Source organism: Brassica napus, chromosome C4 (assembly GCF_020379485.1).
Source record: "Brassica napus cultivar Da-Ae chromosome C4, Da-Ae, whole genome shotgun sequence".
Taxonomy (NCBI): Eukaryota; Viridiplantae; Streptophyta; class Magnoliopsida; order Brassicales; family Brassicaceae; genus Brassica; species Brassica napus.
Window position 1 is genome coordinate 18,049,329 of NC_063447.1, and position 14,976 is coordinate 18,064,304.

At 34.3% G+C, this 14,976-nt stretch overlaps 1 protein-coding gene, 1 long non-coding RNA gene and 1 other non-coding gene across 4 annotated transcripts; 2 read left to right on the forward strand and 1 right to left on the reverse strand.

Annotated features, from left to right (window-relative positions):
• Window positions 1-652: 652 nt before the first annotated feature.
• On the forward strand, window positions 653-3,539 carry LOC106391993. The gene is made up of 6 exons (XR_002663105.2): window positions 653-1,759; window positions 1,903-2,027; window positions 2,104-2,222; window positions 2,297-2,369; window positions 2,655-2,858; window positions 3,249-3,539. It is a non-coding gene; the product is annotated as an uncharacterized LOC106391993 (long non-coding RNA).
• Window positions 3,540-10,619: 7,080 nt separating this feature from the next.
• LOC111212796 (vacuolar fusion protein MON1 homolog) lies at window positions 10,620-14,251 on the forward strand. 2 transcript variants are annotated; one of them, XM_022714395.2, is made up of 14 exons: window positions 10,628-11,187; window positions 11,384-11,463; window positions 11,542-11,613; window positions 11,701-11,740; window positions 12,040-12,141; window positions 12,226-12,347; window positions 12,581-12,713; window positions 12,794-12,885; window positions 12,976-13,057; window positions 13,150-13,214; window positions 13,287-13,562; window positions 13,653-13,744; window positions 13,827-13,891; window positions 14,002-14,251. In XM_022714395.2, exons 1-14 carry the CDS (start codon window positions 10,723-10,725, stop codon window positions 14,095-14,097), a joined length of 1,782 nt encoding a protein of 593 aa, XP_022570116.1. In that variant the 5' UTR covers window positions 10,628-10,722; the 3' UTR covers window positions 14,098-14,251. The 2 variants fall into 2 exon arrangements, with proteins under 2 accessions (XP_048610478.1, XP_022570116.1); XM_048754521.1 differs by having other exon boundaries at window positions 10,620-11,187; window positions 11,542-11,740.
• Window positions 14,252-14,516: 265 nt separating this feature from the next.
• Window positions 14,517-14,619, reverse strand: LOC125586507. Its single transcript, XR_007323037.1, has one exon. It is a non-coding gene; the product is annotated as a U6 spliceosomal RNA (small nuclear RNA).
• Window positions 14,620-14,976: the final 357 nt, after the last annotated feature.

Here is a 14,976-nt window from a genome sequence, read left to right on the forward strand (position 1 = left end):
AACAAACGGATGTTCCTTTTTCAACACTGGCTGGATAATTTTGAACTTCTTCCTTGCTTCTGCTGCTGCTTTTGAAACTTCTTCTGCATTGAAACGCGCTAGAGAAGATGGACTGATCTTCATAGGTTGTGTCTTGTTGTCTTCTGAACCGAATCGTCAGAAGATAATCAGACAGCCTGAAGTTCTGATTGCACGGAACAACAAACCCGCTCAGTGTGAACATTGAATCAGCCTTCAGACGTGGCCTGAAAGTGGCGATGGCATGACGGTTACCTTAAAAACTTTGAAAAAACATTGAGCATCAACAAACAGTTTCATAATATACCATTCAAAAAGATTCGATGAAAATCAAAATTATAGAATTTCATACTTATGAATGTGAGCGACGGAATACTGCAGAAATACTATAATTAATGATGAGATTAAAGATCAGAATACAAAGTAGAAGCATGTCTAAGCCCCCCCCCCCCCCCCCCCCATCAATTCACCACGGCGTTTGAAGTTCTTGGCTTCCTAAAACCTCCATGGTGGAACAACAGCATCCGGCCTCCAAATCACCAAGAAGAACATATGTGTTAGCCATTTTTCTGCAAATAAGTTCTTTGGATTATCACCAAATGTGATGATGATGTTCAAGGGATCGAGGATTACCTTTTTTTATAGATGAAAATCCACCACCTAGAACTGTGATAAGTATCATTGAATGAATTGCCGTGCTTGATTTACGTCGATTGAGTTAAAATGTTTCTTAAAGACCATGAATCAAGAGATCCCGTAACGTCTCGAAGGGGACCAACTGAAGACGATTCGATGCAAACGACACACCATACAGATTCTAGTCACAATGATTCTTCAATCTCAGAATGCTGATTCTCCATTGTTGGTTTACGTACCGACAGAATGTCGAAGAAGCTGAAACCCCTAATTCTCAAAAATGACTATCGTGAATGGACCTTTATCTCTTTATTAGGCTTGACAATACATATTTACAATAATAAGATAACAACCACGAAGCCCGTTTGGAATCTAAAGAAAGTAATGAATATGTTAATGAATTGCCACGTGTCATTCTCTCATTTTCCTATTTTCCGACATGGCAGCCTCTAAAGAGATAATTCTCTTCTTTATATTAATATATCAAACAAGTAATAAAAAAGTAATATAAGCTCCATTAAACCTATCCACGTCAGCATAAAAAATCAGCCAATGAGAAACTTGGTTTTTGCCACATCACACCGGATTTGGGTAGTGTTGAGCTGTTTTTTTTTTATCCGTGAAGTGAATTATTTGGCCCAAATTTCATGTTATCTTCTCTTCCAGAACTCAATCTCTTCGCCTCCACTTTTCAGAGCTTCATCTCTTCGCCTCCCATTCGTATCTCTTAAGCTTCCCTGTTTTAATTATGCCATAATTACTACTTCTGATCTCTTAGATTTTCGTCTTCGTCGCCGTCTTCAACCTCTTAACGATCGGACCAACCACTTTCAGCGTTTTCCAAGTATTCTATTGACTACAGCTGAAACCGATCTCCGCCAAAGTAAAATCAGTGTCTCTCTTAAGCTATGAAGATTTGGGTCTTGAAGGAATCAAACAAAGAGTTGAGTTTTTTTTTTTTTCAACTTTCGATTCCTTATTATGTCATCATGATTAGACTTAGCTAAGATTTGTGCTTGATCCGTATTCCTACAATGTTACCATGACTGAAAACCTGGCGGCTGAGAATGAAAGGATGAATGATGTCGCAAAGATCAAAGTTGTTGTACGTTTTCTTCATTCACTTCTCTCTCTCTATCAGGCATCACTTGGTTTTAAACTTTGAACTGAGAAATTTACATGCCTTTTTGCATTGTGAGTACTGAGTACTAATCGCTTCTTCAACATGATGCTCCCTGGTTTTTTCAGAACAGATGCCTAAGTAACTTTTAAAAAAAGTACTCAGCAAAAAACGAGGAAGACGTTGTTGACACAAATTCCAATTGCTTAACAGTTCATGAAACCAAACTTAAGCTCAGTCTCTCATGTTTTGGGTTCGAGCATCCTCAATTGTCTGAGACATCTCTGTAGCAAAAAACTAAGACTGATCTATAACTAAATTTATTGAAGGTTGAGTTGACTAGCCTATGTTGAAAAGCATGAACCTGTGTTTGATGCTGTGCTAAATGAGGAAGTATCAAATGGTGAGGTGGCTGATATATGAAAGACATGATCAACACTTATCTGGAGTAAGTCTTACTTTACAAATAATCAGTTACTGTTGTGATTCTTATTTCTAAAGTTATTATACCAAATTTTGTAGGTTTATCGTGAGGCAGTGGATCCCCTAAATTTTCAGCGCATTAATGCCACTTGCTTGGCATATAGGCAGACAGGTAAATAGTCTCCAAAGAAAGCATAGATACACAAGGTCCCTTTCCGGAAAATATGACAAGCTAATAGCAAGTCCTTGGATCCTAACGTCTAAAGTGTTTGACATATGTTTTCTTGATAATCATTCATGAATATAGCCTTCTCAATCTATTTGAAAATTTTATGATTCCTTGATAATCAACACCACATATATCAGAATAATACTCTGCTTTAACTATGCATTGACCCATTTTCTATAATTGCATATCCTCAATGCTAACCATCGTTGGTGTATGTTTGTCTCTCAGGTAGTTGTAAAACCTAAACTATGAAGGCTTTGCCTCTTTAAGTCTTCAAGGGATTTCCTAAGTTCGGTGCACAATGCATACAAACCCAATTGTTTGGTATAAACCATATCGGTTCTTCTCCGGTATGCGACTTATCCTACAAAGCTGTGTTACCCGAAATCCGAAATGCGCAAGAGCGATTTAACGTGTACCGCGTGGATTATAGTAAGTCTTCGGCATGGTCTTTGTTTTGCTATATGATATTCTTTGATTATTTAGTCATAAATTTTTTACAAAGTTTAAACGGAAAAGTATTTTGTAAAAAAGTTACGACTAAATAATCAAAGAATATCATATATTTATACTTTTTCCGTTTTTTGATAGATGACGTTTTTTTAAAAAAAATATGTTTTAAATTACGGCTTTGAATGTTTGTACCCGTACTGCACCCGCACTACATATATTTTCGTTATTATATAAACCGCATCGTAGTTATTCCGCAGTTGTCCCGCATGTTGCCATTCGGACCCTACATGTTGTTTTTGTTTTTCAATGTAAAATTTATTAATTTTATGCAATATTGATATCACTTTGTATGGGTAAATGTACTTAAAGGTGGTCTTCTTCTGCTGGAAGTTCAGACACTATGCCAACTGAGTAAAGAAAGAACTAAAGAAAGGTATCAGAAGAGCAAGGAGTGCCAGAAAGTCATTATTTTGCTTCAGTTAAGAGTTCCATACAAATAATAGTTTAGGATCTTTTCTGGTTCCCTTTATTCTCTAAAAACCCACTGCACATGTACATGTAGAAAAGGCAACTCCACAAATGGTTACTCTATCAAATATTGTAATACTTTAACTCTCACAAACCTATTAACGATGATTCTTATAGATAGATCCATTTTTATTGGCCTTTTGCAAAGATTTTTGGCATCACTATTGAATACCAGATTGGTAATTGTTTAATCTTACTGTGATTTATTTTGTTTTAACGTTTTTGATAATGTCATTTTCTCTAATATCAAGATTGGGTTCATATAACATAGATTAGAGTTATGTGTATGAATCATGGAGATGACAAAACCTTAGCATTTCCTCATAAAGTTGCAAATCAAGTAGTAGATCCCAATTTCCTTTAAAGATATTGTCTCAGAAGCATTTTTTATGTATGTGAACGTGATGAATCCACCTTGCTTAGGACTGGAAAACGTGCTAAAATAGGATTTTTATGACAACTTTTCTTGGCATTGGAAGTATTCAGATCGGGAACTAAAAGGTGCTAAGAGCACCTCCAATGATAAGTATTAGAAGGAATTTTAAGCATTTAAAGAAAAAGAAAAAGAAATGAAATTAAGAAAGAGAATGAGCAAAATTTCTTAGTTATGAGTATTTAAAAAACTATAGGATATTAAAATGACACATGTCATTCAAATAGATGATTAACAAGTATAAAGAAAATAAAATCGTTGCAACTATTGTGGGATAAATCTCGAGTGTAGAAACTATTGTGGTATGTTGTTGAAGAACCTCAGGATGATGCTACTTTCGATTAATATATAGTTCGTACTTATAGTGTGTATCTGGCAGACTAATTTGTCAAGGTCTCTACTACAATACGTGAAAATGGAGGATCTATGACTACATACTCTTCTTTTTATGGCTGTTGTTTTTCTACAACCTAAACAAATAATTTTCTTTGTCCGACACATTAATAATCTACGTGATCAAGGTTAGTAAAATGTCGAGTTTTTAAAATCACTAATTATTTTTCTTTCTACAGATACTATATTCTTTCAATAAAAAAACAGTGAAATGGATATTGGAGAGGAACATACAAAATAGATGTTGCAAAATATTAATATGATCTAGGATATTATGTTCTAAATTTCTTTCTTGCATGGCAAAGAAAATAAGACATGATTCTCACGACTCATTCTCATGACAATTGTATCTTCAATCACTATGATTTCAATTGTTCCTAATTCCACCACTTTCTAAGGGGAGATAAAAATGAATCGATATAGATACTCGAATTATATAATGAAAACCATAGTACCAATGCAAAAGAGTATAAGTTTTGTTAGAATAAGTAAAAACTTATTATTAGTAGAAAAATGAAAACTCAATTATTCCAAATTTTAAATTAGTTGTCAATTTAACAGAACATAAATCAAAAATAAAAGAATAACTAGATCATAGTAAGAAATTTTGAATTCTAAGTATCTTAATTTTGTTTGACATGAATAGTTTAAATATTTTATATTTTTCTGAGGATTTTTATTTCTATAATCGATAACATTATATATACATTCAAATAAAAGTGCCAAAACCTTAAATTAAATTTGTAAAACAACCCGGGCGTAGCCCGGGAAAGGCTCTAGTATATATACTAGAGGGGTATCCGCACTTCGCGCAGAATATTGTTTCATTGTTGTTAAGTACAATTTTTTGGATGATATATTATATGGTCGTGTTTATTTGGTAAGAGTATTATTTTGGTGTTTATATTGTGTACGTTAATAAATTATGTGTTTTTTTAATAATATGACGTTGTGTGTATAGTAGTACTTATTAATGATGAAGTGAGCCTCTAATGTAAAGTATATTGAAATTCGATAACGTTTTATTTAGGAATTTGTTGGTTCTCAGCGTCAAAATTGTATTTTACTTTTAAACATTTTTGGATATTATTATTTTAAGATGTTTTTTGCTCTCTCTACATATTTTGACAATGAGTCGTCACCATCTATTTATTTTGTTTACATTTCTGGTATGTGGTGCTTCTCACCATCACTGGAAAAAGACTCACATGTGTGCTCTTGTTCTTCCTCACATTCTTCTCCTGTGAGATTATCTGATATTTATTGCAGATCGGGTTTATGAGTTCTTAGTTGTGTGATTTTTTCTCACGATGTTGTAGGATGTTCCGGTCTATATTGTCTGCTCCTCTTCTTCTTTAGATTTTGGTTGATTTTATGGAATATATCCTTGGGTTAGGTCAGAGTTTGTAGTCTTTGATGTTGTTTTCCTCGTCGTTGGCTTGTCGTCAGTAGTTCATGCTCGCCCTGGTTTTCAAGATCTGGTTTTTGGTGATCTGAATTCTAGCTCTCTTTCATAGCTTGAGGACGGCTCCACAGTTTGCTGATTTCATTTTGTTTCCCCTTCCATATATATTCTCTCATCTCATTACAGTTTTCATCTCTGCTCGCTTCTCTGGTGGCTCTCCCTTTCGCTATGTTTGCTACTCCAGGTTTAGATAATGTTTTCCTCCGTGAATGCTATGTGGGTCTGGAAGGTTGTTTCTGGTCTCAGGCTTGGGCTCTGGTTTCTTGGTGATTGGCTTACATTCTTCATCCCTCAGGTTGTTTCTCTTCTTCTCCTGCTCCACTTGGTATAAGTGTGCGGAGTTAGTTTCTTGGAGCTTTGGTCACTTCTATCCAGAGCTTTATGATTCTTCGCTGGCATGGACGCCTTGTTTGTGCTTCTTTAGTTTGTGAGGTGGTTCTCACCTCTTAACTTGTGGTTGTGCTTCTGGTGCATTAAGAATGTGTCCTCTAGCTTCGTGGTGACTTTGACCTTTCGGTTATTATTCTTCCTCTGATCCGCTTTTTTGGTTCTTTGCGTTGGTGCTTGATCGCACTTCCTTTGTGTTCGATGGATTGCCTTGTCTCAGATTTTATCTTTATACATTTTCTGACCTTTGTTTGTTCCTGTCAAGATACTCTATGGTAATGTGAAGAAGTTAGTCTTCATTTTTTATCTCATTTCAGCTTCAAACCTTTATTTAGTTATTGTTACTATGACATTTTGTTTTCCTCAGTAATTGTGGAGGTTTTAGGTTTAATTTTGTGTTGTGCTCTAGTTTCCTTTTCTTAGTTTGATTTATTATTTTTAACATTAAATTAAATAAATAATTTTAAATGAAATAATAGAAAATAGTAAAATTAATAAAATAATGAAAGTTTATGTTATTTTTAGTTATGAATAATTAAATATTTAAAATATATTTATATTATTTTACTTATTTTTTATTCATCTTGAATTCTGAAAACCAAGAAAATTGATTATCAAATTTCATATGATGATGGTTAGTGTGAGAATGATTAGATAACTAAAAGGGAGAATTTGTGGTATAACCATAGTAGGAAAAGAATTAACAATATAGCCATGGTTTGAGAAATGTGTCTCTTTGCCACATAAATGGACATTGAAGTCGTTTGCAGTGCGTGAGCGTTTGTATGCCACACCCAACAATCATATACCATTCCATTTAGAATAACGATATAGAATAGATCATTTCAAACGGACATACAACTATAGAGAAGAATTTAATTTCTTAATATTATTTATTTGTAGCGTTTAGTGGAGTAAAAACATTTTATAAATAAAATAACATATTTGTATGTAAGAAATATGCTTAAGTGTATATGTATCATATGAAAAAAGCATATTTGATTGATATAGTACAAAATAAAACAATTTCCTATTTTATATTTGATGGCCACATAGTATAGTATGTAGAAGTATGAGAGCAAGAGAGAGGGGGAGGGGGATGGGGAGGGGTGGGGAGAGAGAGAGAGAGAGAGAGAGAGAGAGAGAGAGAGAGAGAGAGAGAGAGAGAGAGAGAGAGAGAGAGAGAGAGAGAGAGAGAGAGAGAGAGAGAGAGTGAGTGTGTATACTTATAATTTTATTTTATATTTTGTAAATAGTATAGAATACAACAATACATTATTTGAACATTACATATTACGGAAGAAAAAAATAAGAGAGAGAATGGGAGAAAGAGAAAAAGAGATACATAGAGAAAGGTAAAGATGAAGGGAGACAAAGATGGTGATAGGGAAGATAGATAGAGGGAGAGATTGCACAAATATATATTGTATAATTACAATTCTATTATATGTTTCGTTAATAGAATAGAAAAAATCTTATTATAACTGTACATATTCAATTTATAAATATATGTTAGTTTTACAAAATCCAAAACATTTCATATACAAAAAAAATCTATGTTTTTTATAGGTATTTAAAAAGTTCACATAAGTAATATTTAAACTTATAAAGTTATATAAAAAGAAGAGGTGAAAGTGAGAAAGGGTAATCTAGAAAATAATACATAAATATCATAGTCTAAATATTACTATGGTTATATAGTTAATTTTATAGTTTGTTATGTGCATGTTGCCTAATTCCCCTAAATAAAATTCTCCGACTAGTCATATCTATCAAAGTAGATCATGTTTAATTTAGTGGTGAAAACTGAAAGAGAAAAATAGACATTTACAAAAATAAATGCTTTTATGTACTTCGTGATTTGATATCCCATTTTATTAGTTTCCAAATCACAAATACCGAAACCAACAAAAATAATTATTCCGAATATTTACAAACTGTACCGCACCACAGTTATAATAACAAAATCTCTACATACCTACATATTTATATGTTTTTGTTACTATTCGGACTGCATCGCTGTTGTTCTATATGTTGTCATTTGGACGCTCTAACTTGACCAATATTTTTACTGTGTGTTGAGACTTTGGTTAGAAAGTGTTGGACCAAATTGTAGTACTCTAAAAGAAGAATGATTTAAAATGTAAAAATAAAAAACAAAAAGAGACACGTGTCGCAAAAGTCCACTGTCACTTGTCATGAGAAAAGGTAAAAGTCTACTTTATATATAAAGATGTTGTCATTTGGACGCTCTAACTTGACCAATATTTTTACTGTGCGTTGAGACTTTGGTTTTTGTTTGCTATTTGCAATGAAAAAGAAGAGAACATTTTTCTTCACCAAATTTTTTTTTTCAATATATTTTCTCTACATATAGAGCTATTGGATTTTACATTTATAATGGATTCCATGATGACAAATTCAATTTGAAGACATTAATCAGATAAAAAAATAGAAATACAACTATTTAGATAATTTCTACACCTTTTTTCCTTAGAAAAATAGATGATGATCTAAATCTATGGAATTATTATAGCTTCTAATCTAAAGATAGAGAATGATGGGAAATTGTATGTGACACCTAATATTTTTGATCATTTTAGTGCTTTGAATTGTATTTAAGAGTCATTTGTATGCATTAGGGGTTAGAATCACGATTTAAAAAATTTGAGACCAATTCAAGAAAAAAAATGTATAATTAGAAAGTGTTGGACCAAATTGTAGTACTCTAAAAGAATAATGACTTAAAATGTAAAAATAAAAACAAAAGGGGACACGTGTCGCAAAAGCCCACTGCCACTTGTCATGAGAAGAAGTAAAAGTCTATTTTATATATATATATATATATATAGACTCTTAATTAAAGTATAATATTAGGCAGTTATATTTAACATTAAAACTTTATTTATTCGAATTAATTGAAGATTATACAAGTACCTTTACATCAACACCATATTATTGTTATACCTTGGTGAACGTCATATTGTTTATTTAGATAAATATAATGCACCTAATATACACTGCAGCTCAACTCTACTCAGCACTCTGATGGTCGTTAGATCACTTAATGTTGAAAATGATTCATTTCCTGAGAAAAATAAAGAGATACTTGGTCATGAATTTTCATATTTAAGTGCAATTCGACATGATATATCATTCGCCATCATTGTGTTGGCAAGCTTCAGTTCCTCCCCAACACTTAGACGTTGGAATGAATTAAATATGCTATTTCGGTAGTTTCAAGGAACTATTGATTTAATATTGTTTTACCTTAAAATACAAACTTTCAAATGGGTTGTTTTACAGATGCAAGCTATTTATCATATCTACATAAAGCTCGATCACAGATGGAATACGTTATCACGATTGGAGGCACCACTATATATTTATGCTCTCAAAAGTATACGTTTATGGAAATTTCTTCAAATCGTGCAGAATCATTGCACTCCATGAAGAAAGTAGAAACTGTGTGCGGTTAAGATCAATGAGCTAACACATACAATCAAGTAGTGGATTACATGAAAACACATAGCCAATTGTCTTGTATGAAGACAACACTACATGTGTTGCACAAATGAAAGAAAGATATATCAAAAGTGATATAAACAAACACATTCCTCCAAAGTTATTCTCATATATCCCCGAGCTCGAGAAGAATAAAGAGATTGAAGTAAGATGTATATGATCATGTGAAAACCACTTCCAAACTCGATTTTCAAGAAGCATGTCCATAATATAAGAATACACCACTTACAAGACCTATAAGATTATTCGATCGAGGGAGAGCTTACACATTTGTACTCTTTTTGTTTTAGTACGGTTTTTCCACTGATTTTTCCTTGAAAATTTTGTAAGGAGACAACAAATATGATAATAATGGAACTAATCTCAAAGAGGAAGTGTTGTAAAACGTGAAAAAGAAAACCATCAAACAAAAATGCACCAACATATATTGTGTTGAGTTCAGTGTTACTATGCACTACTTTTCACTTCTATATAAACGATCAATTAGATCATTTGTAAAACACCACATTCTACAATAACAAAAGAAATCGCTTTTGCTCTTTTCTTTTTATATATGTATCTCTCATCTGCGAGTATAAAATTTTGGTTTTATTTCTATTTCCAAATGTAATAAATTATAAATATTATTATAACATGTTGCATATATTTTGCTTTACAATATTTGCTTCAAATACTTGTAAGTAATGAAATAATTTATAAATAAATTAAGTAATTATTTTTGGCAAGTAACCAAGCATAAGTATTATATTTTTCTAGTACTGAATAAAAAGAGTATTTGATTCAAAGTTCAAACAAGCCAAAATATTATATTAACTAAACTAAACGAGATAGTCGATCATTATTTGTAATAGAGTTAGAGAAGAGTAAATGTTGTATTCGACTATTTGGTATTAAATTAAAAAAAAAAAAAAAAACGGTTTTCAGTTTTCATTATGAACCAGAAAGTAGGCACACGCTCTTTGAATGTATCCTAAAGCCCAGCGGGTCACTAAGCGGGTCGAATATATCCGAGTAAAATCTGGATCAGTTGGTGAAACGTGAATCATATTGCAGTTGGAGGAGACCGTTTTAATCTCCCCTCGCTCTCTCTTCCCTGAAAGGATTCCACCGCAATGGCGACTTCAGATTCGAGCTCTTCTCCTTCTTCTTCCGGCACCGATTTCGCCGATCCGAACCCTAGCACCGATCCCGATACGAGCTCGGATCGTGTTCAAAGTCTATTGGAGTCGCTGAATTTGTCTCAGCCAAGCGAAGTCTCTGACGGAAGCCACACCGATTTTACCGGCGATGATGAGGAAGAGGAGGAGGAGGAGGAGGAGGTTGTACCGGCCAACGGTTCAGGTTTGGCGGGAGTTAGCGGAGGAGAGGCGGCGGAGCATCCGGTTGAAATGGAGGCGGGGGAGGAGCCTCCGAGCCCGACGAGCAGCGGTTACGATGGGGAGAGAGGGAGCAGCGGCGGAGGTGCCTCTACTTTCAAAGCTGACAATGCAAGCGAGGGTGGTGAGATTCGGGAAGCCAATGCGGATGGTGAGCAGCATGAAGCCGCGTGGTTGCCTGGAAAACGCCACGTCGACGAGGTGAGTTTGAATTGATGTAGTAGCTCCGTTCACTCTAGGGTTTAGCAGTCCAAGCATTTGCTCAGTGTTTGATCGTTTTCTTTAGTATTCATGGAGATATTGTGATCGTAAAGCTTGAATTAGTATTAAGTAACACTGTGGAAAATGTTTGGATGGAATGGAACTCTGAGAAGAAAGCTTTAATATAAAAACGCAGGACGATGGTTCTATGTCATGGAGAAAGAGGAAGAAACATTTCTTCATTTTGAGTCACTCCGGCAAACCCATTTATTCCAGGTTTTTGCTTCAGTTCTTTCTTCTTCTTTTTTAAATGCGTTACTCTTCTTGAACTTTCTTTTTTTGTATATCTTTCAGATATGGAGATGAACATAAGCTTGCTGGTTTTTCAGCTACTCTTCAAGCTATTATTTCTTTTGTTGAGAATGGGTACAATTATTGTTATTTGTTTCCCTTCTACGGTTATATTTTTTTTTTCCTTGTGGTTTCATGCCTAACCTATTATTGTTTCTTCAGTGGCGACCGTGTCAATTTAGTCAAGGCAGGAAAACACCAGGTATTCCAAAATTCCTTGCAATCAATTTTGATAGGTAGGTGGTAGTGTTTATATTAGCTTACTCATCAGATCCATTGGTGTATATAGTTGAATGGGACTATATAAATAAGTTGAATGGGAATATATAAATAAAGGATTTTTTTTTTCCTTTGAATTTTTGTTTTCCGTTCTAGTTCGAATGAGTGGAATGCTCATTCAATTCCTTTCAACATATATGGTTTGTTTTGAACAAAATGTTTTGTTCAATTACGTTATTATTATTATTATTGAGAGTAAGTCATGTGAATGGTCAAATTCAGGTTGTCTTTCTGGTGAAGGGGCCAATATACCTGGTCTGCATCAGCTGTACAGATGAAACATATGAATACTTAAGGGGGCAGCTGGATCTTCTATATGGTCAGGTAACATCTGATTGCTGCTCTGTTTCCTTTCTTTTAAAACTTTCTCGTGTTTAAATAATAAAAAATGTAATGTTACTGATGCAGATGATACTCATTTTAACAAATTCAATAGACAGATGTTTTGAGAAGAATGCAAATTTCGACATGGCGCCCTTGCTTAATGGGACAGATGCTGTCTTCTCATCTCTTGTCCATTCGTTTAGCTGGTTTGTCTCTGAGTTATTATAAGTCAAACTCCTTTCACATTATTATCAAAGTATATACTACGTTTAGTATACAAACCTTTAAGGGTTATTAGAATGTTGAAGTCTGTTTATTGTCCTTTCCAAATCTATAAAACTGTTGTTCTACACATTACATCTTTTCTCTTGTCGGTCTGCCACTAAGGTTTAGGTAGAAAAATTTCTAACAACCTTTGATATGGTTTTCCCAATCTTAGGAATCCAGCTACGTTTCTTCATGCATACACTTGTCTTCCCCTTCCGTATGCGTTAAGGCAAGCTACAGGGACAATATTGCAAGATGTTTGCGCGTCTGGTGTATTGTTCGCACTACTAATGTGCAGACACAAGGTAGAAGCCCTTGTCCAAACGAGCAAAATATTTCAGCCTGGAAAGGCCATCATAGTTGATGACTGTGTGTTAACTTGCAGGTTATCAGTCTTGCTGGTGCACAGAAAGCTTCTCTTCATCCCGATGACTTGCTTCTACTCTCAAACTTCGTCATGTCATCAGAATCATTCAGGCAAGTGCTAAATGTTCTGTCCGTGTATTACCACACAGTGAACCAAACATTTGTTTGTGTCATTTCATCTCACTACTTCTCTGGTAGCAGGACATCAGAATCTTTCTCGCCAATCTGCCTACCAAGATACAACCCTCATGCCTTTTTGCATGCCTATGTGCACTTCTTCGACGTGAGTCACATTTTAAGACTTGTAATTTGTAAAGAGCTTTTCAAACTCATCGAACAGTAGTGATATATTAACTTAACACATCTGTGATGTAGGATGATACATATGTAATTTTGCTTACCACACGTTCAGAGGCCTTCCATCATCTCAAAGATTGCAGGTACATACAAATAGCTTTCATACTTGAATATATTTGTGACTGTATTGATGTCCACAAACTTGTATGTGTTAGGATTCGCATTGAGGATGTTCTTCTTAAGTCAAATATTCTAAGCACGGTTAAAAGATCAATCGCGGAAGGTGGACTGAGGGTTGAGGATTTGCCAATAGACCGTCTTCTTCGACAGAAACAGTCTTCTACTTGTAACCAAAGACAAGATACAGATGCATCCGTGGGAACAGGAGGTCCCTTTGGACTTTGGCATTTCATGTACCGCAGTATATATTTAGATCAGTACGTTTCATCCGAGTTCTCACCTCCAGTAACTAGCCACAGACAACAGAAAAGGTAAAGTCATGAATTTCACATGGGATTATTACGCTAACCAAATTGTAAAATATTTGGAATGGAGAAGTTACTGATGTGGTTATGTCGCAGTCTATATCGAGCATACCAGAAACTCTATGCTTCAATGCATGAAAAGGGATTGGGACCCCATAAAACTCAATATAGACGAGATGAGAATTACAGTAAGTATGAATTTCAACAAAAATACGAAAACTCTTGCTGCGAACTAACAAAAAGTTTTTTACTTTTGTGTAATGATTTCAGCTCTTCTATGTTGGGTCACACCAGATTTTGAACTCTATGCAGCATTTGACCCACTTGCAGACAAGGTGAGATAGTTTTTTAGCTTGAAACTTATATTGGATACTGGAATCAGAATGCTTGAGAAACTTGCAAAATGGGATCGTTATAACATCGAGATGATGAATTTGTGTGGCAGGCGATGGCGATAAAGATATGCAATCAGGTTTGCCAGAGGGTAAAAGATGTGGAAAATGAAGTGTTCTTGCAAGGAGCTAGCCCTTTCTCTTGGTGATATTTACTTCAGATCTTTCTACTATTTTGACACATATTTACCAGATCTTGTACTAGCGTATCACTTTTCTTTGTTTCTTAAATAAGTAATTTAAGTTTATCGGTGTGTTGTACCCTATTGCCTTTTGAGAAAGCTATTTAAAGGTTTAATGCTTCTTTTCTTCTGTAGCTCTTTATTGTTGTTATTAATCAGATTGAATAGTCAGACTTGATCATTTTAAAGACAGCAATTAGTTCTTTTTAAAAGCCTTCTCAAGTTTTGATAGAACGATTGAGACTGGAGTTGGTAGAGAAGAGTGTGGGTTGTTATGTTATGTGGTTTCAGATTTAAATACCCATGACCCATCAATTTCAATATGTTATCTTCTAAAGTTTACATAATTAAAAAGTTTATTTTACTGTTTTTTTTTTTTTTTGAACTTAAATTTGGACTATTTCTCAATTTGTGCGTATCATCCTTGCGCAGGAACCTTGCTAATCTTCTCTGTATCGTTCCAGTTTTATCGGATGTCCCCGAACAGACAAATTATTTTACTGTTTTAGTGACAAATATTACCGACTTCTCTCTTAACTTGCTGGAGAACCAATTATGGAGTGTCTAACAAACTATCGTTCATACCCAAATTTTTTACAAGTTTTTTATTTGACTTGTTTTAAATTATGTTCGTACGAGACTTGACTCTTAAAGCGAATCCAAAAGAATCGAGATAAATGCACTTGGGGCAACTTGAATTTGTTTTATCTCCTCTAGACATTACGGATGAAGGAGCGTTAGTACCCCTGTTCTAAGCCTAGCCGCCTAGGCGCTACGCGTCACTCTTCCGCCCCGATTTATACCAAAATCGGTTTAAAAAATTGGATATCCGATTTTTTCTGGCTA

Coding starts and splice junctions, on each gene's coding strand:
- LOC111212796 (XM_048754521.1), top strand. CDS start 10,723: ATGGCGACTTCAGATTCGAGCTCTTCTCCTTCTTCTTCCGGCACCGAT. Junction 11,741..12,039: donor TCAAGGCAGGAAAACACCAG/GTATTCCAAAAT, acceptor GGTCAAATTCAG/GTTGTCTTTCTGGTGAAGGG. Junction 13,215..13,286: donor CATCATCTCAAAGATTGCAG/GTACATACAAAT, acceptor TGTATGTGTTAG/GATTCGCATTGAGGATGTTC.